Source organism: Lontra canadensis, unplaced genomic scaffold, assembly GCF_010015895.1.
Source record: "Lontra canadensis isolate GAN:19392208 unplaced genomic scaffold, GSC_riverotter_1.0 scaffold14, whole genome shotgun sequence".
Taxonomy (NCBI): Eukaryota; Metazoa; Chordata; class Mammalia; order Carnivora; family Mustelidae; genus Lontra; species Lontra canadensis.
This window is the reverse complement of record NW_022631008.1, coordinates 7,467,077-7,482,476: the sequence shown is the minus strand read 5'-3', so window position 1 is coordinate 7,482,476 and position 15,400 is coordinate 7,467,077. Positions and strand designations below refer to the sequence as shown.

The 15,400-nt window shown below is 40.3% G+C and overlaps 1 protein-coding gene across 2 annotated transcripts in view; it reads left to right on the top strand.

Moving 5' to 3' along the window:
* The window catches only part of RRAGD (Ras related GTP binding D), a 40,634-nt gene extending 25,450 nt beyond the window's left edge, over positions 1 to 15,184 (top strand). Inside the window, exons 5-7 of one of the 2 annotated variants that reach the window (XM_032858106.1) lie at positions 558 to 700; positions 5,557 to 5,705; positions 12,267 to 15,184. In XM_032858106.1, the coding sequence (XP_032713997.1) occupies positions 558 to 700; positions 5,557 to 5,705; positions 12,267 to 12,418 (444 nt within the window). In that variant the 3' untranslated portion in view covers positions 12,419 to 15,184. Of the gene's footprint in view, positions 1 to 557; positions 701 to 5,556; positions 5,706 to 7,746; positions 7,819 to 12,266 lie in introns of those variants that run through there. The other variant, XM_032858107.1, reaches the window with a different exon arrangement.
* Positions 15,185 to 15,400: the final 216 nt, after the last annotated feature.

The following is a 15,400-nucleotide window of genomic DNA, read 5'->3' as shown; positions in this document are numbered from 1 at the left end:
TCAATGTGCATAGAGCCCTGTGAGATCTAGGAAGCTTTAAGGGTGGTTGTGGCGATGAGATAGAGTCTGTTGAATATTTTTTATATGTTAAACCCTGTGGTTGATGCGCTGGCTGAATGAGTCCTATAGACCATCAGCTCTGGGCCAGCTCTGCTGTTGACTTGAGTCAGACTTGTTGGTTGCACTCATATTTACTCTGTCACTCCATAGTTTGGGGTTTGTTTAGATTGTTAAAATATATTTCATTTTAAAATTTATAGTCAGTAAAATTAGTGTTTTTTCTTGGTTTTCCTAACTGCAGGCACATCTCTAAGAGCCAGGAAACACAGCCCAATTTGTTTACCTACAATAAATAATTTATGAAAAATAAGAATTTTCCATCCATTATAAAAGTTTATGTGAGATTGAAATTGTCATAGAATAGAACAAAATCTTTAGTAAATTAATTTTTGCTCCTTCATATTTTACACTGAAGATGGCATGTAATTTTTTTATATAGTGATGACATGTTCTAAAATCATCTGTCCCTTTAAGATAGCATCATCTTTTTGTTTCAGAATTCTGGAATTGAAAAGGCATTTCTCTTTGACGTGGTCAGTAAAATTTACATTGCAACTGATAGTACCCCAGTGGATATGCAAACCTATGAGCTTTGCTGTGATATGATCGATGTTGTTATCGACATCTCTTGTATTTATGGGTAAGTAAAATACTCCTACAGGGTACGAACAGCCATACTTCCGATTAGGAAATGAAACTGTGCATAATCTTTGTAACATTTGCATTTACTTACTTGATTTTAATACTTTTGTTTTTTTTAAAGTATACTGAAGATAAGAAATGCTACTTTTTTTTAAAGATTTTATTTATTTGATAGAGTGAGAACACAAGGAGGGGGAGCGGGAGAGGGAGAAGGAGACTCCCCGCTGAGCGCAGAGCCCTCAGTGGGACTCAATCCCAGGACCCTGGGATCATGACCTGAGCTGAAAGCAGATACTTAACCATCTGAGCCACCCAGATATCCCAATATTTTTGTTTTAAATGACTGAGATCTGTAAATAAACAGCATGCCATAACAACAAAAATTATTGAGTAAATGCCTGACATTCTGCTAATAAGCATATTGCATACATTATATCATTTAATTCCCCGCTATTCCATGAGATGGGAATTACTATCCCCATGTCACAGATGGGGTAACTGAGGTTCAGAGTGGTTGTTTCTAACCCCTGCTCACACTGTCAATAAAGGACAGAACTGGAACTTGAACCAAAAGTCTGACTGTTTCTGTGTTCTTCTCCTGAAAAATCTGTCATCCTATCATAATGTCATACACACTTGGGAGAGACTAGTAGGATCCTCAGACTTTAAATACATATCTCATATTAACAACAGTTGTTACGTTCTTCACTGTAAGAAATAACAGCTGGATTTTCTTTAACATACTTTGTCTTCCTTTATGAGCGGCAGAGAATTACAAAACCAAGCAAACAACATTACCTGCTTATTATCATGGTCTTAGAGTCTTAGAAAACAGAACTTCCTGTACAGTTATAATATTAAAAAATAAACAAGGAGTGGAGAAAATTGATTCTGGTACCAGACATAGAAACATTTCCACATAATTTTTAATTTCCTGAATGGGATCGTATAGAGTGAACTAGTTTGAAGTTTGAACTCGTTTGTCGTATTAAGATCACGCTGTTGCTGTTGATTTATATGGGCTCTTACACGCTTATGTAATCATTGATGGGTAAGGCTCTTGTTCATCTTCCTCTTTACGCACCAGCTGTGACGTGCCTCACACAGCCTCCTCTGTCAGCTTCGGGAAGGGTCCCGGTCTCCCCATTTCTCTCTCCTTCTGTCTGAAGAGCCTTTGACCCCTCCGCTCAGATTCTTCTGCTGTATGCACGTGCACGCCGGGCCCTTTCTGTTATGAGACAGGGAGAGTGGTACTGTGAGCCTGTAGTGAGGGTGACATGTCATTGGGCTTCACCTGGTAGGCCCTGGATAAACGTAAATGCCACTATTATTATTTTGTTGTCATTATTAAACATTGCCATCTGACTTTAGGAGCAGACCTCATTCCCAAGATTACTGCCTTCTTAGTATTATTATTAAACACTGCCATCTGGCTTCCGAAATAGACCTTATTTTCTAAGACGACGGCTCTGTAGCAGTCTATTGTTTTAAAACTCAAGTGGATTGACCTTGAGATAGGGAAACTGAACGTATCCTGATTACAGTGTAGATTGCTGTGGTAATCAAATACAATAAACACAATTAATCTGGCACCTCTTTAATGATATGCGTAATCCTTATTGTGCCATATGGTAATTAGATGTAAGTGGTAAGCTGTTCATGTAATGATGCTAATCAGAGTTCCTCTAACCCAGCTAAAACAAACAGGAGGAGGGCGGCAGGCAGTGGGAGGAGTCAGATTGTTTTTCCTGAGAACCCATCAGGTGCCATAAGAACCAGTCTGGGTCACCAACTGGGCGTGGGCCCTGGAGTTTCCCCACCCTTCGAGGGAGGGAGCCACGAGGAGCCAACCCGGCTAACTGGCAGCCACTGAGGAAACAGCTCGCTGCCAGTTCCCAGCTGCTCCGTGGAGACCAGCAGGGCCCGAGGCAGGTGTGCCTTGGTCAGTTTGCTCAGTAATCTGGGGAGTTTCTGGCTCTCCAGGCTCGCACACGCAGGCTGTAAAATACGTTGCGGCTGCCTGGGTTTTCACGGCTTTGTGAACACAGACCTGAGTAGTAGTAGCACAGAGTTGCAGCTGTAATCCATCACCGGTGTTTACTTGTAGTTTTTTGGGTCTTTCTGGTTTCTCCAATTTGTTTAATGTTTCATTTTTTCTGAGTATGAATGCAGTCTGTGCTCACTGCAGAAAATATGTAAAAGCATAAAGAATAAAATTAAGGTAACCCGTAATCTCATCACCTAGAGACAGTAAATATATTTTATTGTGTTTTGTACTTTTTTTTTTTTTTGGAGATTTCATGTATTTATTTGAGGGAGAGTGTGAGTGGAGGAGAGATGCGGAGGGAGAAGCACGCTCCCCACTGAGCAGGAAGCCTGACCTGGGGCTCGATCCCAGGACCCTGGAATCATGACCTGAGCTGAAGGCAGATGCTTCACTCATTGAGCCACCCGGGTGCCCCTAATGTGTTTTATTCTTAATTTCTCTGTGTAATTTTTTTTTAAGATTTTATTTATTTATTTGACAAACAGAGATTACAAGCAGGCAGAGAGGCAGTCAGAAAGAGGAGGAAGCAGGCTCCCTGCTGAGCAGAGAGCCCGATGTGGGGCTCTATCCCAGGACCCCGGGATCATGACCTGAGCCGAAGGCAGAGGCTTTAACCCACTGAACCACCCAGGCACCCCTCTGTGTAATTTTTAGGATAATGTGATCTTTGTATATATAAATTTTATATGTATCCTGCTTTATGCATTTAACATTATCACCTAAGACTTTTCTTGTTATTAAGTGCCATTAGTAAATTTTCTTCATTAGGTAAAAAAAATTCAAAAGTTTCAGTTTATTGTTCTCACAGCATCACTTATTAGCAAGAGAAATTCAGCCTAGAAAAACAGCAGCTAAAAATAGTACAAAGGACATTAAGAATTCTGATAAAGCTTCTTTAACATCTGAGATCCAATCTCTTACGTTTTTCTTTAACGTTTTGGTAGGTCACAGTGAGTTGAATCCTTTTTCAAAAAACTTTCTTCCCCACTTTACTTGTAAGTAGCCATGTATGTGCTGGTTTAAAATATTCTCAAAACTAATAACTTATATTTCCTTTGAAATACTCTACAATTCAGGCTTTTCATTTAATCTGGTTTGTCACGTTACCTCTTTACGATATTTATGAGACTAAAAGCATTAACTCGGAATTAGATTAGTTTGAGATCCCTGCTCTACCCCCATCATCAGTTTTGACCAAAGTAGTTCCCCTAGCCTCGGTTCCTCGATATCCAGCTTAGAGGAGTCTATGGCCTGACGATAGAGAAGTCATGATAAAAGCTAAGAATGGTGCCTCTCACATTGTAAATGTTGGCTCTTACTCTGCAAAGGGATCAGGTTTAGCACCAGCCGTGTTACCATGTTGTATTAGTGAGATCTGGCATAGTTCCAATTAAGTCAAATTTCTGGTCAATTATTCATTAATTTGGGAAGTAAAAATAAATACATACACACACACACACAGTTTCAGATAAGGGGAACAGGTGCAGGGGAGTGCTCCTTTGCCTACAAGAAGAGGACTCATACGTCTGATTACATCAATGTCTTCGGAGGGTCCAGTTTTGATCATTAAAAGGCATCATCATTGTCATTGTCGTCTTCATCGTGGTTAACATTCATTGTGCATTTTACAGGGTCTCAGCACTGTGCTCAATGCTATATATCTATTATTTAATTGTACTGAGAGACTTTGAGGTAATTGCTTTTAGTATACAGGTAAGGGAATTGAGGCTCCAACATGTTACCTTGCTCCAGTTCACATAATAAGTGAGCTGGGGTTCAAACCCAAGTCATCTGTGTCTGCAGGCCACACCTTTTCTTAAAGAGACCAGTATATTTATTTACTGTTTTATTTTGAAAAAATTTCAAACCTGCAGAAAATGTGCAGGGATAGTCCACTGAGCTCCTGTATGATACCCTTCACTGGCATCCACCCATTTTTACCAATTTGCCATATTTACTGTCTCTTTTTCTGATATATTTTGCGGTTTGTTTTTGCGGAACCATTTGAGAGTGAATCGCAGACATCATGATTCTTTGATCCTAGCTACTTGGGTGTCTGTCTCTTAAAAAAAAAAAAGTCCTCTTACAGGACCATTGTTTACCAAATTAAGCATATTTAGCACAACTACAATATTGCACTAATATATTGTCTGTATCCAAATCTTTTTTTTTTTTTATATTTTATTTATTTATTTGACAGAGATCACAAGTAGGCAGAGAGGCAGGCAGAGAGCCCGATGTGGGGCTCGATCCCAGGACTCTGAGACCATGACCTGAGCTGAAGGCAGAGGCTTAACCCACTGAGCCACCCAGGCGCCCCCTGTATCCAAATCTTACCAGTGGTCCCTATTCTGTCTTTGATCCCTGATCCAGGATCTAGGGCAGTGTTTTGCTGTCATGTCTCCTTAGGCTTCTGTAGTTGGGAAGCGTCATTCAGCTCTCCTCAGTCTTCATCAGACCATGCTTTTGACAGCCCGGTTATTCTGTCAGGAAAAATCAAGAAGCCCTTACGGGCGATGGAGGGGAGAAGATCTAACCTCCACCCCTCACCCGTGTTGCACAGGTCCCTGGGGAGATCCCTCCTTGCCCAGCAGCCACTCTATGTGTCCCTAGGAAGGGACTGTCCTACACCATGCACGTTCTTGTGATTGTGTGTTTCGAAGACTTCTGCCGAAAGGCCCTGTAATTATAAACGACTTCTCGTTATGATTATCACTCTGTGTAGTGAAGCTGGTCTCCGTCGCCGGGTTTCATTTTGTAGTTTCTTCCCAGTGGTCACATATGTTCTGGTTTCTGTCCCCATTCAGTCTCAAAGAAGATGGAGCAGGAACCCCCTATGACAAAGAATCAACGGCCATCATAAAGCTGAACAATACAACAGTTCTTTATTTAAAAGAGGTGACAAAGTTCCTGGCTCTTGTCTGCTTTGTCAGAGAGGAAAGCTTTGAAAGAAAAGGTAATTGTGTGTGTGTGTGTGTGTGTGTGTGAGAGAGAGAGAGAGAGCTTTAAATGATTTTTTTTTAAAGATTTTATTTATTTGAAACAGAAAGAGAGATCACAAGTATGCAGAGAGGCAGGCATAGAGAGAGAGAGGAGAAAGCAGGCTCCCCGCTGAGCAGAGAGCCCGATGAGGGCCTCGATCCCAGGACCCTGAGATCATGACCTGAGCCGAAGGCAGAGGCTTAACCCACTGAGCCACCCAGGCGCCTGAGAGAGAGCTTTAAATGAAACCATTTCACTTCAGACTGATAACTGCTTCTACTGCTTGTGGATGGTGGGTGGTCGGCTGCATGCTTCCTGAAGCTTCCAGACTTGTGTCACAAGTCCCCTTGGTGTCCTGTCGTACCCCCCCACCTCGCTGCCACCCTGGGCTGTCAGACTTTTGGGATCCAGGAACCAGCCTGCCCTCTAGTGCTGCAGCTGCCATGAGGTAGAAGGGGCCCCAGGGGGACTCTGGCTATCCCTGGAGTGAAGCTGGTTGAAGCCTTGTTGACAGGCTGTAATGTCTTGCCACAAGGGCCCAGCAGCCTGTGGTGAGGGCCGCGGCCTCCCTCCTGGTCCACTCCTCTAGAAGGTCCTAGGGACGGTGGGACTGCTTGAGATCCCTGTGGAAAGGAGGGGGGACTTGTACAACATTAAAGCAAGACATATTCCACTTCTGTTCAACCTTTATACATTTAGTCCTCAAAACACAGGGCTGGCATCATGATTCTGAAAAGAGAAGATGTGAATATACTTAAGAAGTCACCAGTCAGTGAAACAAAAACAAAAGATATATAAATAAATGATAAATGTGACATAATACCATATAAATGTGTAATATATAAATATATATTATATATAGATATAAAACAGATAAGTAAATAAATATAGAGAAAATAAAACTAAAGCAACTAAACTCATAGAGATACTCATTTTCCCCCTTCTGTTTAAACTGGGAATTTAAACTACTACTTAATTTTTTTTTTTTAAAGATTTTATTTACTTATTTGGCAGACAGAGCTCACAAGTAGGCAGTGAAGCAGACAGAGAGGGGGGAAGCAGGCTCCCCGGCGAGCAGAGAACCCGATGTGGGGCTTGATCCCTGGACCCCGAGATCATGACCTGAGCCTAAGGCAGAGGCTTAACCCACTGAGCCACCCAGGCACCCCTACTTTTTTTTTTTTTAAGTACTATTTAAATTTAAATTACTATTTAAAACAGCTTACTGACATGCTAGGGATTTTTGGTAGCAACTAGGGCATGATTTACCAGTTTGGGGGTGTAGAAAAATTCCCAAAAGAATGCCATCGGTAACATTTACTAAAATAGCTTTTCCCCCCTTTATAAGCATGCATGTTCTTTATAGAAATACTTTGAAAATTTGGGGAAGTACAAAGAACAAAATAAAACCACTCAATTTTGCCGTCTAGAGCTAAATTCTGTTACATTTTTGAGATTTTCTTTCTCCTCCTTTCCTCCCTCCCACCTTGCCTTCTTCTCTCATCCCTCCTTTCCTGCCAACAAAAGGGGGCCAATATTGTCTATTTTGTTTTTGTCAGACGTTTTATATCTGTTGTTTTCACTCATTTATATCATGGAAATTTTTCCAAGTCATTGAGCATGAAAACATAATTTAGATTTTTATTGTTTCTTATTACAAAAGCAGTAGATTCGCTTAAAAATTTAGAAGTAACAGATAAGCAAAAAAGAAATACCTAAGTTCTCAGTCGGAAATCACTCTCAACATTTTCTTTACAACTTTTTGGACTTTTTCATCTGTGGCTATGTCTCTATCCATATGTGATGATATGATAAATACTGTTTTGTAACCATTACTGAATTACAGTGAGGTAATTACAGACATCTTTCTAATTCACTAAGCCTTTTTTAACCATATCATTTTAGTTTCTTTTATTGTTAAGAATTTATATTGTTTCTAGATTTTAATGTTGTAAATAATCTGTGATGATGATCTTTGCACTGAATATTTGTGTACATTTTGGTTATTTCCTCAGGAAAAAACTTCAGCAAGTGGAATTACTCAGATCCAAGGGCAGGGTAGGCATGTTTTGGTGGCTTCTAATACATATTATCCAAATGTCCTTCCAAAAGATGTTACAGGTTTCTGCTACTAAGAGAATATAAGTGTGTCCGTTTTGCTGTATTCCTATCAATATTAGGTATTAGCACTAAAAAATTAATTATTAAAAATTAGTATCATTTGAATTTTTATTTCCTTGCTTCTTGGTGAAGTTGTATATTTTTCCTATATTTACTGACTGTTATAAACCAGTTTGCCTTTTGTGTTCTTGGCCTTCAAAATTTTTAATTAAGTGGTGCTAATCTTTTATTCCTTAGTTTCATCTTGCTGGAAGTAAGAACAGGTTAAATAGTAAGCTCGTGGGATTTTGACAGGACAATACCTGGTTTCATTCTCTCAGTTATAGATGATTTTACCCAGACCCAGGAGCTGTAAGTGAGTTTTTCTTCAAGTTTCTACTACCAGTGTGTGGCAGTCAGAGCTAAGATTCCTGGGCTTGTCCTTACACAGACTCAGTTGTGTGTATTGTGTTTTAATCCATTATGCAGATATTTCCATGGTTAAAGATCTTTCCAGAATTTATATTTGGTGATTAATATTTCACATTGATTTTGGAAGCTAAGTAAAATACAATGCAAATAGTACAACTAGAGCCCCAAAACCATCTAGGTTAGTGGCAGGTCCTAAAATTTAGGGTATATGAGTGTCAACCTGGAGAGCTTGTTTATTTTCAACTGATTTTAGACTGAATAGAAACATTGCAAAAATACTACATCGCTTACAGAGATTCCTCAATCCACTTTCCCCATCTTACATACTAATGAAAAATAGGGACTCTCCATTAGTATAATACTAATTAATAGTATTAATGAATTAATTAGTATTCATTAAGAAACTACAGACCTTATTCAGATTTCACCATTTTTCCAAAAATACCCTTTTTCTGTCCCAGGATCACAAATTGATTTAGTCACGATTCCTCCTAGTCTTCTCTCATCACTGATAGTTCTTTATCTTCCATGACCATGACACTTTGGAAGAGTACTAATCAATCGTTTTGTACAATGTCCCTCAGAAAGGGTTTGTTTGCTGTTTCCACACAGTTGGAACAAGATTATGCACTTTGACCAGAATGTGTCCTTCTCAGTGCATCATATCAAGTGGTTCCTGATGTTGCTAAGTCTTATTACTACTGGTGGTGTTGACCTTGATTTAGTCAAGGTCATGTCTGTCAGGTTTTTCCTCTGGAAAGTTCCTGTCTTTCCCACTGTAGTTAATACATATTTTCAGGTTATGTAAATCCTCTTCCTCCTCAAACTTTTGCCCACTAATTTTAACATCCATCTGTGGTTGTGGAAATAAATTTAAGCAGGAGTTTATTATGTGGATCTTTGTAAGGTAGGTGAGATCATCTCTAAGGACAGACAGATTTGGTAGAATTTATTAAACTAGCTAGAAGCCTAGGTATTTTAATATTACAACTAGGAAATGGCAGACAGATTTAACCCTATCATGTTAAACTCGTGTGCTTTTTAAAATGATTATCTCCATTTGCCTAGGATGGGAAGGGACCTTCCCCTGATAAGGGGAATATCCCTGGCAAAAGGAATGACTTGGTAACCCTGGGGATCAGGGAGTTGTCTTTAAAAAGAATTTAATGCTTATAAATATGTAGAGTAGTTTGGTTTTGTTGCTTTACTTTTTCTTCTTTAAAGATTTTTATTTTTAAATAATCTCTATAGCCAGACTGTGGCTCAAACTTCCAACCGCAAGATAAGGGTTGTGTGGTCTACCAATTGAGCCAGCCAGGTGGCCCTGGTTATGTGGTTTTAATCTCCAGTGTTGTAGAGTCCTCTTGGCGCCAATAACCGACACTGGTTGATTAGCTTTGCCTCATGCTGGGTCTCCGTCTGAGTTTTCATTAATGATCTCTGTGACTACTTTTGCAGAAAGGAGAGGATCGAAAGCAGATGTGGTGTTTTCAGCCTTGGCTCCACACACACTCCACAGTCCTTGCTCCATAGGCACCTTAGGAAGGGAGGCAGTTAAAAAATACGGACCTCTGGGTCCTCCTCCAAACAACTAGAATAGAATTCCTGGGAGAGGGGCCTAGGGTTTGTTAAATTTTTTAAAGTTCTCTGGATTTTTTTTTAAATATATATATTTTAAGATCTTATTTAATATTGGACAGAGAGAGACATAGTGAGAGAGGGAACACAAACGGGGAGATAAAGAGGGAGAAGCAGGCTTCCCACAGAGCAGGGAGCCCGATGTGGGGCTCAATTCCAGGACCCTGGGATCATGACCTGGGCCGAAGGCAGATGCTTAACGGACTGAGTCACCCAGGGGCCCTGATACTGTTACATTTTAAAGATTTTATTTATTTATTTGACAGACAGAGATCACAAGTAGGCAGGCAGGCAGAGAGAGAGATGGGAAGCAGGTCCCCTGGCCAGCAGAGAGCCCGATCTGGGGCTCCATCCCAGGACCCTGAGACCATGACCTGAGCAGAAGGCAGAGGCTTTAACCCACTGAGCCACCCAGGTGCCCCAACATTTTAAGTTGCAAAGACGAGTAAGTTAATATTTGTCAGGAACTGTCAACAATACTTCTGCAAGTTGAATTTTCACTGAGCCAGTTTTTCTAACTAAGCTTTCTTCCTAAGGCAGTTGGTTGCATGTAAAAGCAAAGAATTGGAGGTTGTTCTCACATCTCCTATCCCAGTTTCCACTGAATAAAATCATCTCTTTGCTTCTTGTTTATTTTCTTTTAATTACATACTTTATTTGGAAGATGGTCCCAAGAAACAAAAATGAGGAAGTGGGAAAATGAAACAAGGTAGAAAAGCCACCCACCTTGGCGTCAATGAGCAGTTTTATGTTCACTCCCAGTACGAGACAGTCTCTGAGAAGCTGTGTGGAACAAACTCAGTCACCCCAGTTGAGTATGGGAGACTGCAGCACTTACCCACCTTCCTCCGTGCCCCCGTTTAAGGTGCCTTCAGAACGTTCATTCCCATATCCCTCGTACCTGTCCATGTGCAGTGGAGGAAGTTCTGTGACAGCCTCAGGCAAAAAAGAGATGCTTCTCTTTCTTTAAGATTTTATCTTTAAGTAATCTCTACATCCAACGTGGGGCTTGAACTCACAACACTGAGATCAAGAGTCACGTGCTCTACCGACTAAGCTGGCTGGGCGCCCCTGGGCTTACTTATTTCTTACTACTTCCCCGATTCCAGTAGTGTTGTCTGAGAGGACTTGGAGCTTTTATTGCACTGTGGTCAGTGTCGCTTCAGAAGCAGCAGAGGGCGCCACTGAAAAGGTTTCCTGCTTCTGGAAGCTGAGCTAGTGTTCCCTCCAGTGCACTTGCTGTTGTTTGACTGCTTTGAAGAATTTCAGTCCTTGGCTGGAATCCCAGTTCTTTTTTATTTTGGTTGGGGCTTTGGAAACATTACTTCCGTGGATGGAAGCAGTTGTTGGGCTAGTTATTTTAATAAATGTAAAAATAGTACATCGAACCAACTGCCTTATCCTAATTGGTATAAACATAATGTTGTTCTCAACACTTTTACAAATTAGTGTGCTGAAAAATGCACTCAAGACTTGGGATTAATCTTTTATTCCATTCTTGTACCAATGATTTCAGAAAGCACAAAATGATTCTCCCCTACTACGTCTGCATTTGAAATTTACTTAGAGTTGAGAAACTGAGAGTGTTGGTTGAACTTCTGAGCTTGCTGTTGACTCGAGGTGACCGCCACAACTCTAAAATCAGGGACGGGGATCTTGCTTTCCCCAGGGCTTCTGACAGTGGCTTAAATGTAATATGTATTCAATAAATATGGATCGATAGAATGATGGGTACTGAAGCTTTGAGATCTTGGCCACACTTCGAGTCAGGGTGTGCCTCTAGTCAGAGTCAATTGAATAATCCCTTTTGGCGAAACATAATATTTCATGGAGGATATATCTAAATTGTAAGAAATCTTGAATTCTGATAGGTCAAAAAATTCACTTCAGTTCTTCAGTGTTGTAGGTCATAGACACCTTTGAAAATGTGGTCTGTACTCTGGAACCTTCCCTTAGGAACACATGTACATTCACATCTCGCCTGCGATTCCTCAGGCAGTTGCAACTTCTAGGGAAATCTGTGGATGTTCTGTTAAGGCCGCTCTTCTGCTTCCCCTTAGTTGCTTGTCCCTGCCATGGCAGATACGACAAGAGGAGATTCTTTCTTTGTTTCTTTCCTTTTTTTTTTTTTTTTAAAGATTTTATTTATTTATTTGTCAGAGAAAAAGAGTGAGCGAGCATACACAAAGGGGGAGTAGCAGGCAGAGGGAGAAGCAGGCTTCCTATTGAGCAGGGAGCCCAATGCAGGACTCGATCCCAGGACCCTGAGATCAAGGCAGATGCTTAACCGACTGAGCCACCCAGGCGCCCCAGGAGGGGGTTATTTCTGTGTGACATGTCTAAAATATTTTGTTTTTTCCCCCAGGGCTTATTGACTATAATTTTCATTGCTTCCGGAAAGCTATCCATGAGGTTTTTGAGGTGAGGATGAAAATGGTGAAATCACGAAAGGTTCAGAATCGGCTGCAGAAGAAAAAAGGAGCCACCCCCAATGGGACCCCTAACGTGCTGCTGTAGTGAGGCTTCGGGAGTATCTCTGCGAGTCAGACCTTGCAGTGAGGCTCCTTTGCTGTGTTGCACTAAAGGAAGAGGAAAAAGGAGATTGGGACACATGACGTATTTGTTGTTAAAAAAAAAAAAAATCCCCTCAACCCTCTTGATCTTCTCTTTTTTAAATAAAGTGAGCACTTTGAAGCCGAAACTTGTATTTTAACAATGAAGTAAAATCTACTGTAATTTCGTTACACAAATGTAAACTTTTATGGTCTGTAGTCAGAAACTCCTGTGTGAGGACTGCCAGGAACTGTATATATTTTGCTCTTTTTCATGTTTTTTTTCTTTGAACTTTGATAAAACGACTTTTCTAAGCTTTTTTCTGTACTTGGTGTCAAGGACATGCATACTATAGTGTTGTTCAGATCTCTATGGCTTTCAGAAATCAAAAAGCAATGAACTGGCAATGATTTTTTTTTTTTAAATAAATTTGGGAATCTTTGCTACTAATTGTTGAGAAAAACCATTTTTCAGTGGAGCTGGAACAGATTGGGGCAGCAAGCTCCAGGAGCAATAAGAACTGTCTCCTGTTTATAACTGGTGTAAACGGGAGTTTTGTAGAATAATATTAGCACCAAATTTACCTAAAAATGTCACTAGCTGTGCCCGGACTTCCCTACTCAACAGTTTTTACAAAGCTCTTTACCTCAACACACATCTCTATAATCATTTTATACAGAGAGGTTGGTCCTTCTTGCTGCATTACTGTTCTTTAGAAACTTTGGGACCAGATTTCCAAAATGGTGCCAATCACTGGAGAAAAAGGAATGTTGCTGAATTTCAGGGTTTCTGGAGGCTTTTCTGTACCTGCCACTGGGGCTGAAGTTACATCAGAGGTCACATGGTTTCCCAAATGTAGGTGATGGGTATTCAGAGATTTAAAAATGGATCTACAGTTTGTATGTTTGGCCCCTGTGAAGTGGGCCTATTGTGCAACATTTAAAATGTTTATTGAGGATCATGACCACAGGGAATGTCTCAGATCTCTACACAGAGCATAGCCCTGGTAAGCTCGTTTGTCACCCATTAGTCTCCTGCTCAACCATGACAGTGTGCCTTGTGGACTTTGCCCATTCCCACCTTAGGGTTGAACTAGAACTCAGCCAGCCAGCAGCACACTCTGCACAGCTGAAAAGCTATCCTGCAAACATCTAACTATCAGTGGGACGAGGACGGCCAGAGGAGACATCACAGTTAGCTGTGTGTTCGTTTCTGTGAAATTCTCCCACTTATGTTTACTTTACACTTTCAGGATGTTAAGGGACTCCTAAATCTCCCCTCACCCCAAACCATTCCTAGTAGATAATTCTCTGTCCATTAGGTAATTCTATATCTGTCCCAAGGGTCAGTGCCCTAAACCCTGCTTGTGAGTATTGGAGAATAATGTTATATACTTATTTATTTTTAAGCAAAGACTCATAAGGAAGTCAAAGCTGGTCCTAGCAAAATGTACCAAGTTCCTAAAGCAACTTGCCCTTGAAACTATCCCATCTCTATCTGCGGCCTCCTTCCATCCTCCCTCCTTCCCTCCCCAAGTCCTATTCCTTTGAGGCTGCTAACTGCCATGCAAGATGGTAGCTGATTGAAGTGTAAGGTTTGAGTCCTCCCAAGGGTCTGTGCATTTTGGAAGGAAATTTCTAAAAATCATTAAGGCGCCCAACTCCTTCATGATTCCTGCTCAGAAACCTGGGTGGGTAGGAACCCAGGGTTCCAAAGGAAACTTTTCCTTAATTTCTAGACCTATATCCTGTTGGATCTTTGGATCTTTGCCAACAGGCTTGTTACATATGGGTTCTTCTTACAAACTTAATGTTCTAATATTTTTTACACAATGTTTCTTTTTGATTAAGCAAATAAGGAATCACTTTTCTAATGTGACTTTATCCTCAAGGTAGAGACACTTGCCTACCTGGTAAATGACACATTGCTTAGGTATATATTACTGTAACCAGGAGGAACTTCCATTTTTAAGCTGGATATATGATGAGTTTTTGTTAAAATGTGCCTTAAAAGTCTATAACTTCAGGAGCAAATGATTCTTTGGGGGAAAAGCAAAAACAATCGTATGGCATAGGACCTAAGTTCATGGTAGTAAGTGCACTCTTTGGTTGATCACACACTAATACATAGATTCCTGCCTCAAACCTGTAAGAATGGCAATGACCTCTTAGTTAAAGACAGATGTAGGAGTTATGTCTAAGTGTTCAGCTTTTTAAGTCTGTGCTATTGGAATTACAAAATCTATTCCTTCTGCATTTTATTTTTGATATGGAACATAGCTTACTGCGATGTGTATGGCCATGTTTAGGTTTCAGATCTAATGCTATAAATACAAAGTCCAAACACATGGCTACAGTGACTTCTCTGGAACATGTTTGCTCATTTTCAAAGGTTGAGAACTTGGCCTACAGGTTTCTAAGGCAATCAGAACTTCTATGTGGAGGTGAGACTGTGAATTACCCTCTTGGGTTATTTTTAGTGATATAAATGAGTGTGTATGACCAGGGTAGAGTGTTTTTGAAAGAGTATGAATTAAAAAAAAAACTGGTTGGCATTCATGGACAGTGTTCTTTTGTGAGCATAATATATTTTGGGCCCTTAAATATAAAATGACTAGAAACACAGCAATATTGTTACTATACGGGTTATTTGCTAACTCTTGTTTGAGACATACTCCAGAAAAATGGCTGAACTGTCTTGATTATTAAAGTATGGTATGCATTTAACTTCTATAGACTGTTCGTAATTTTTAATCAAGCATAGTATTATGTTTTACTTTAAGCAGGACATAATTCATAATTATTGCTAAAACATTGCTTTCAAGAATGTTAACTGCCAATTTAAAAGCATGTGTCATGCTCATGATTTGGTAAGGCTCTCGTTTCATTTCTGACATACTCATAACTAAGCATTCTGGGAGCAGAATATTCTCTTTGGTAAAGTGGC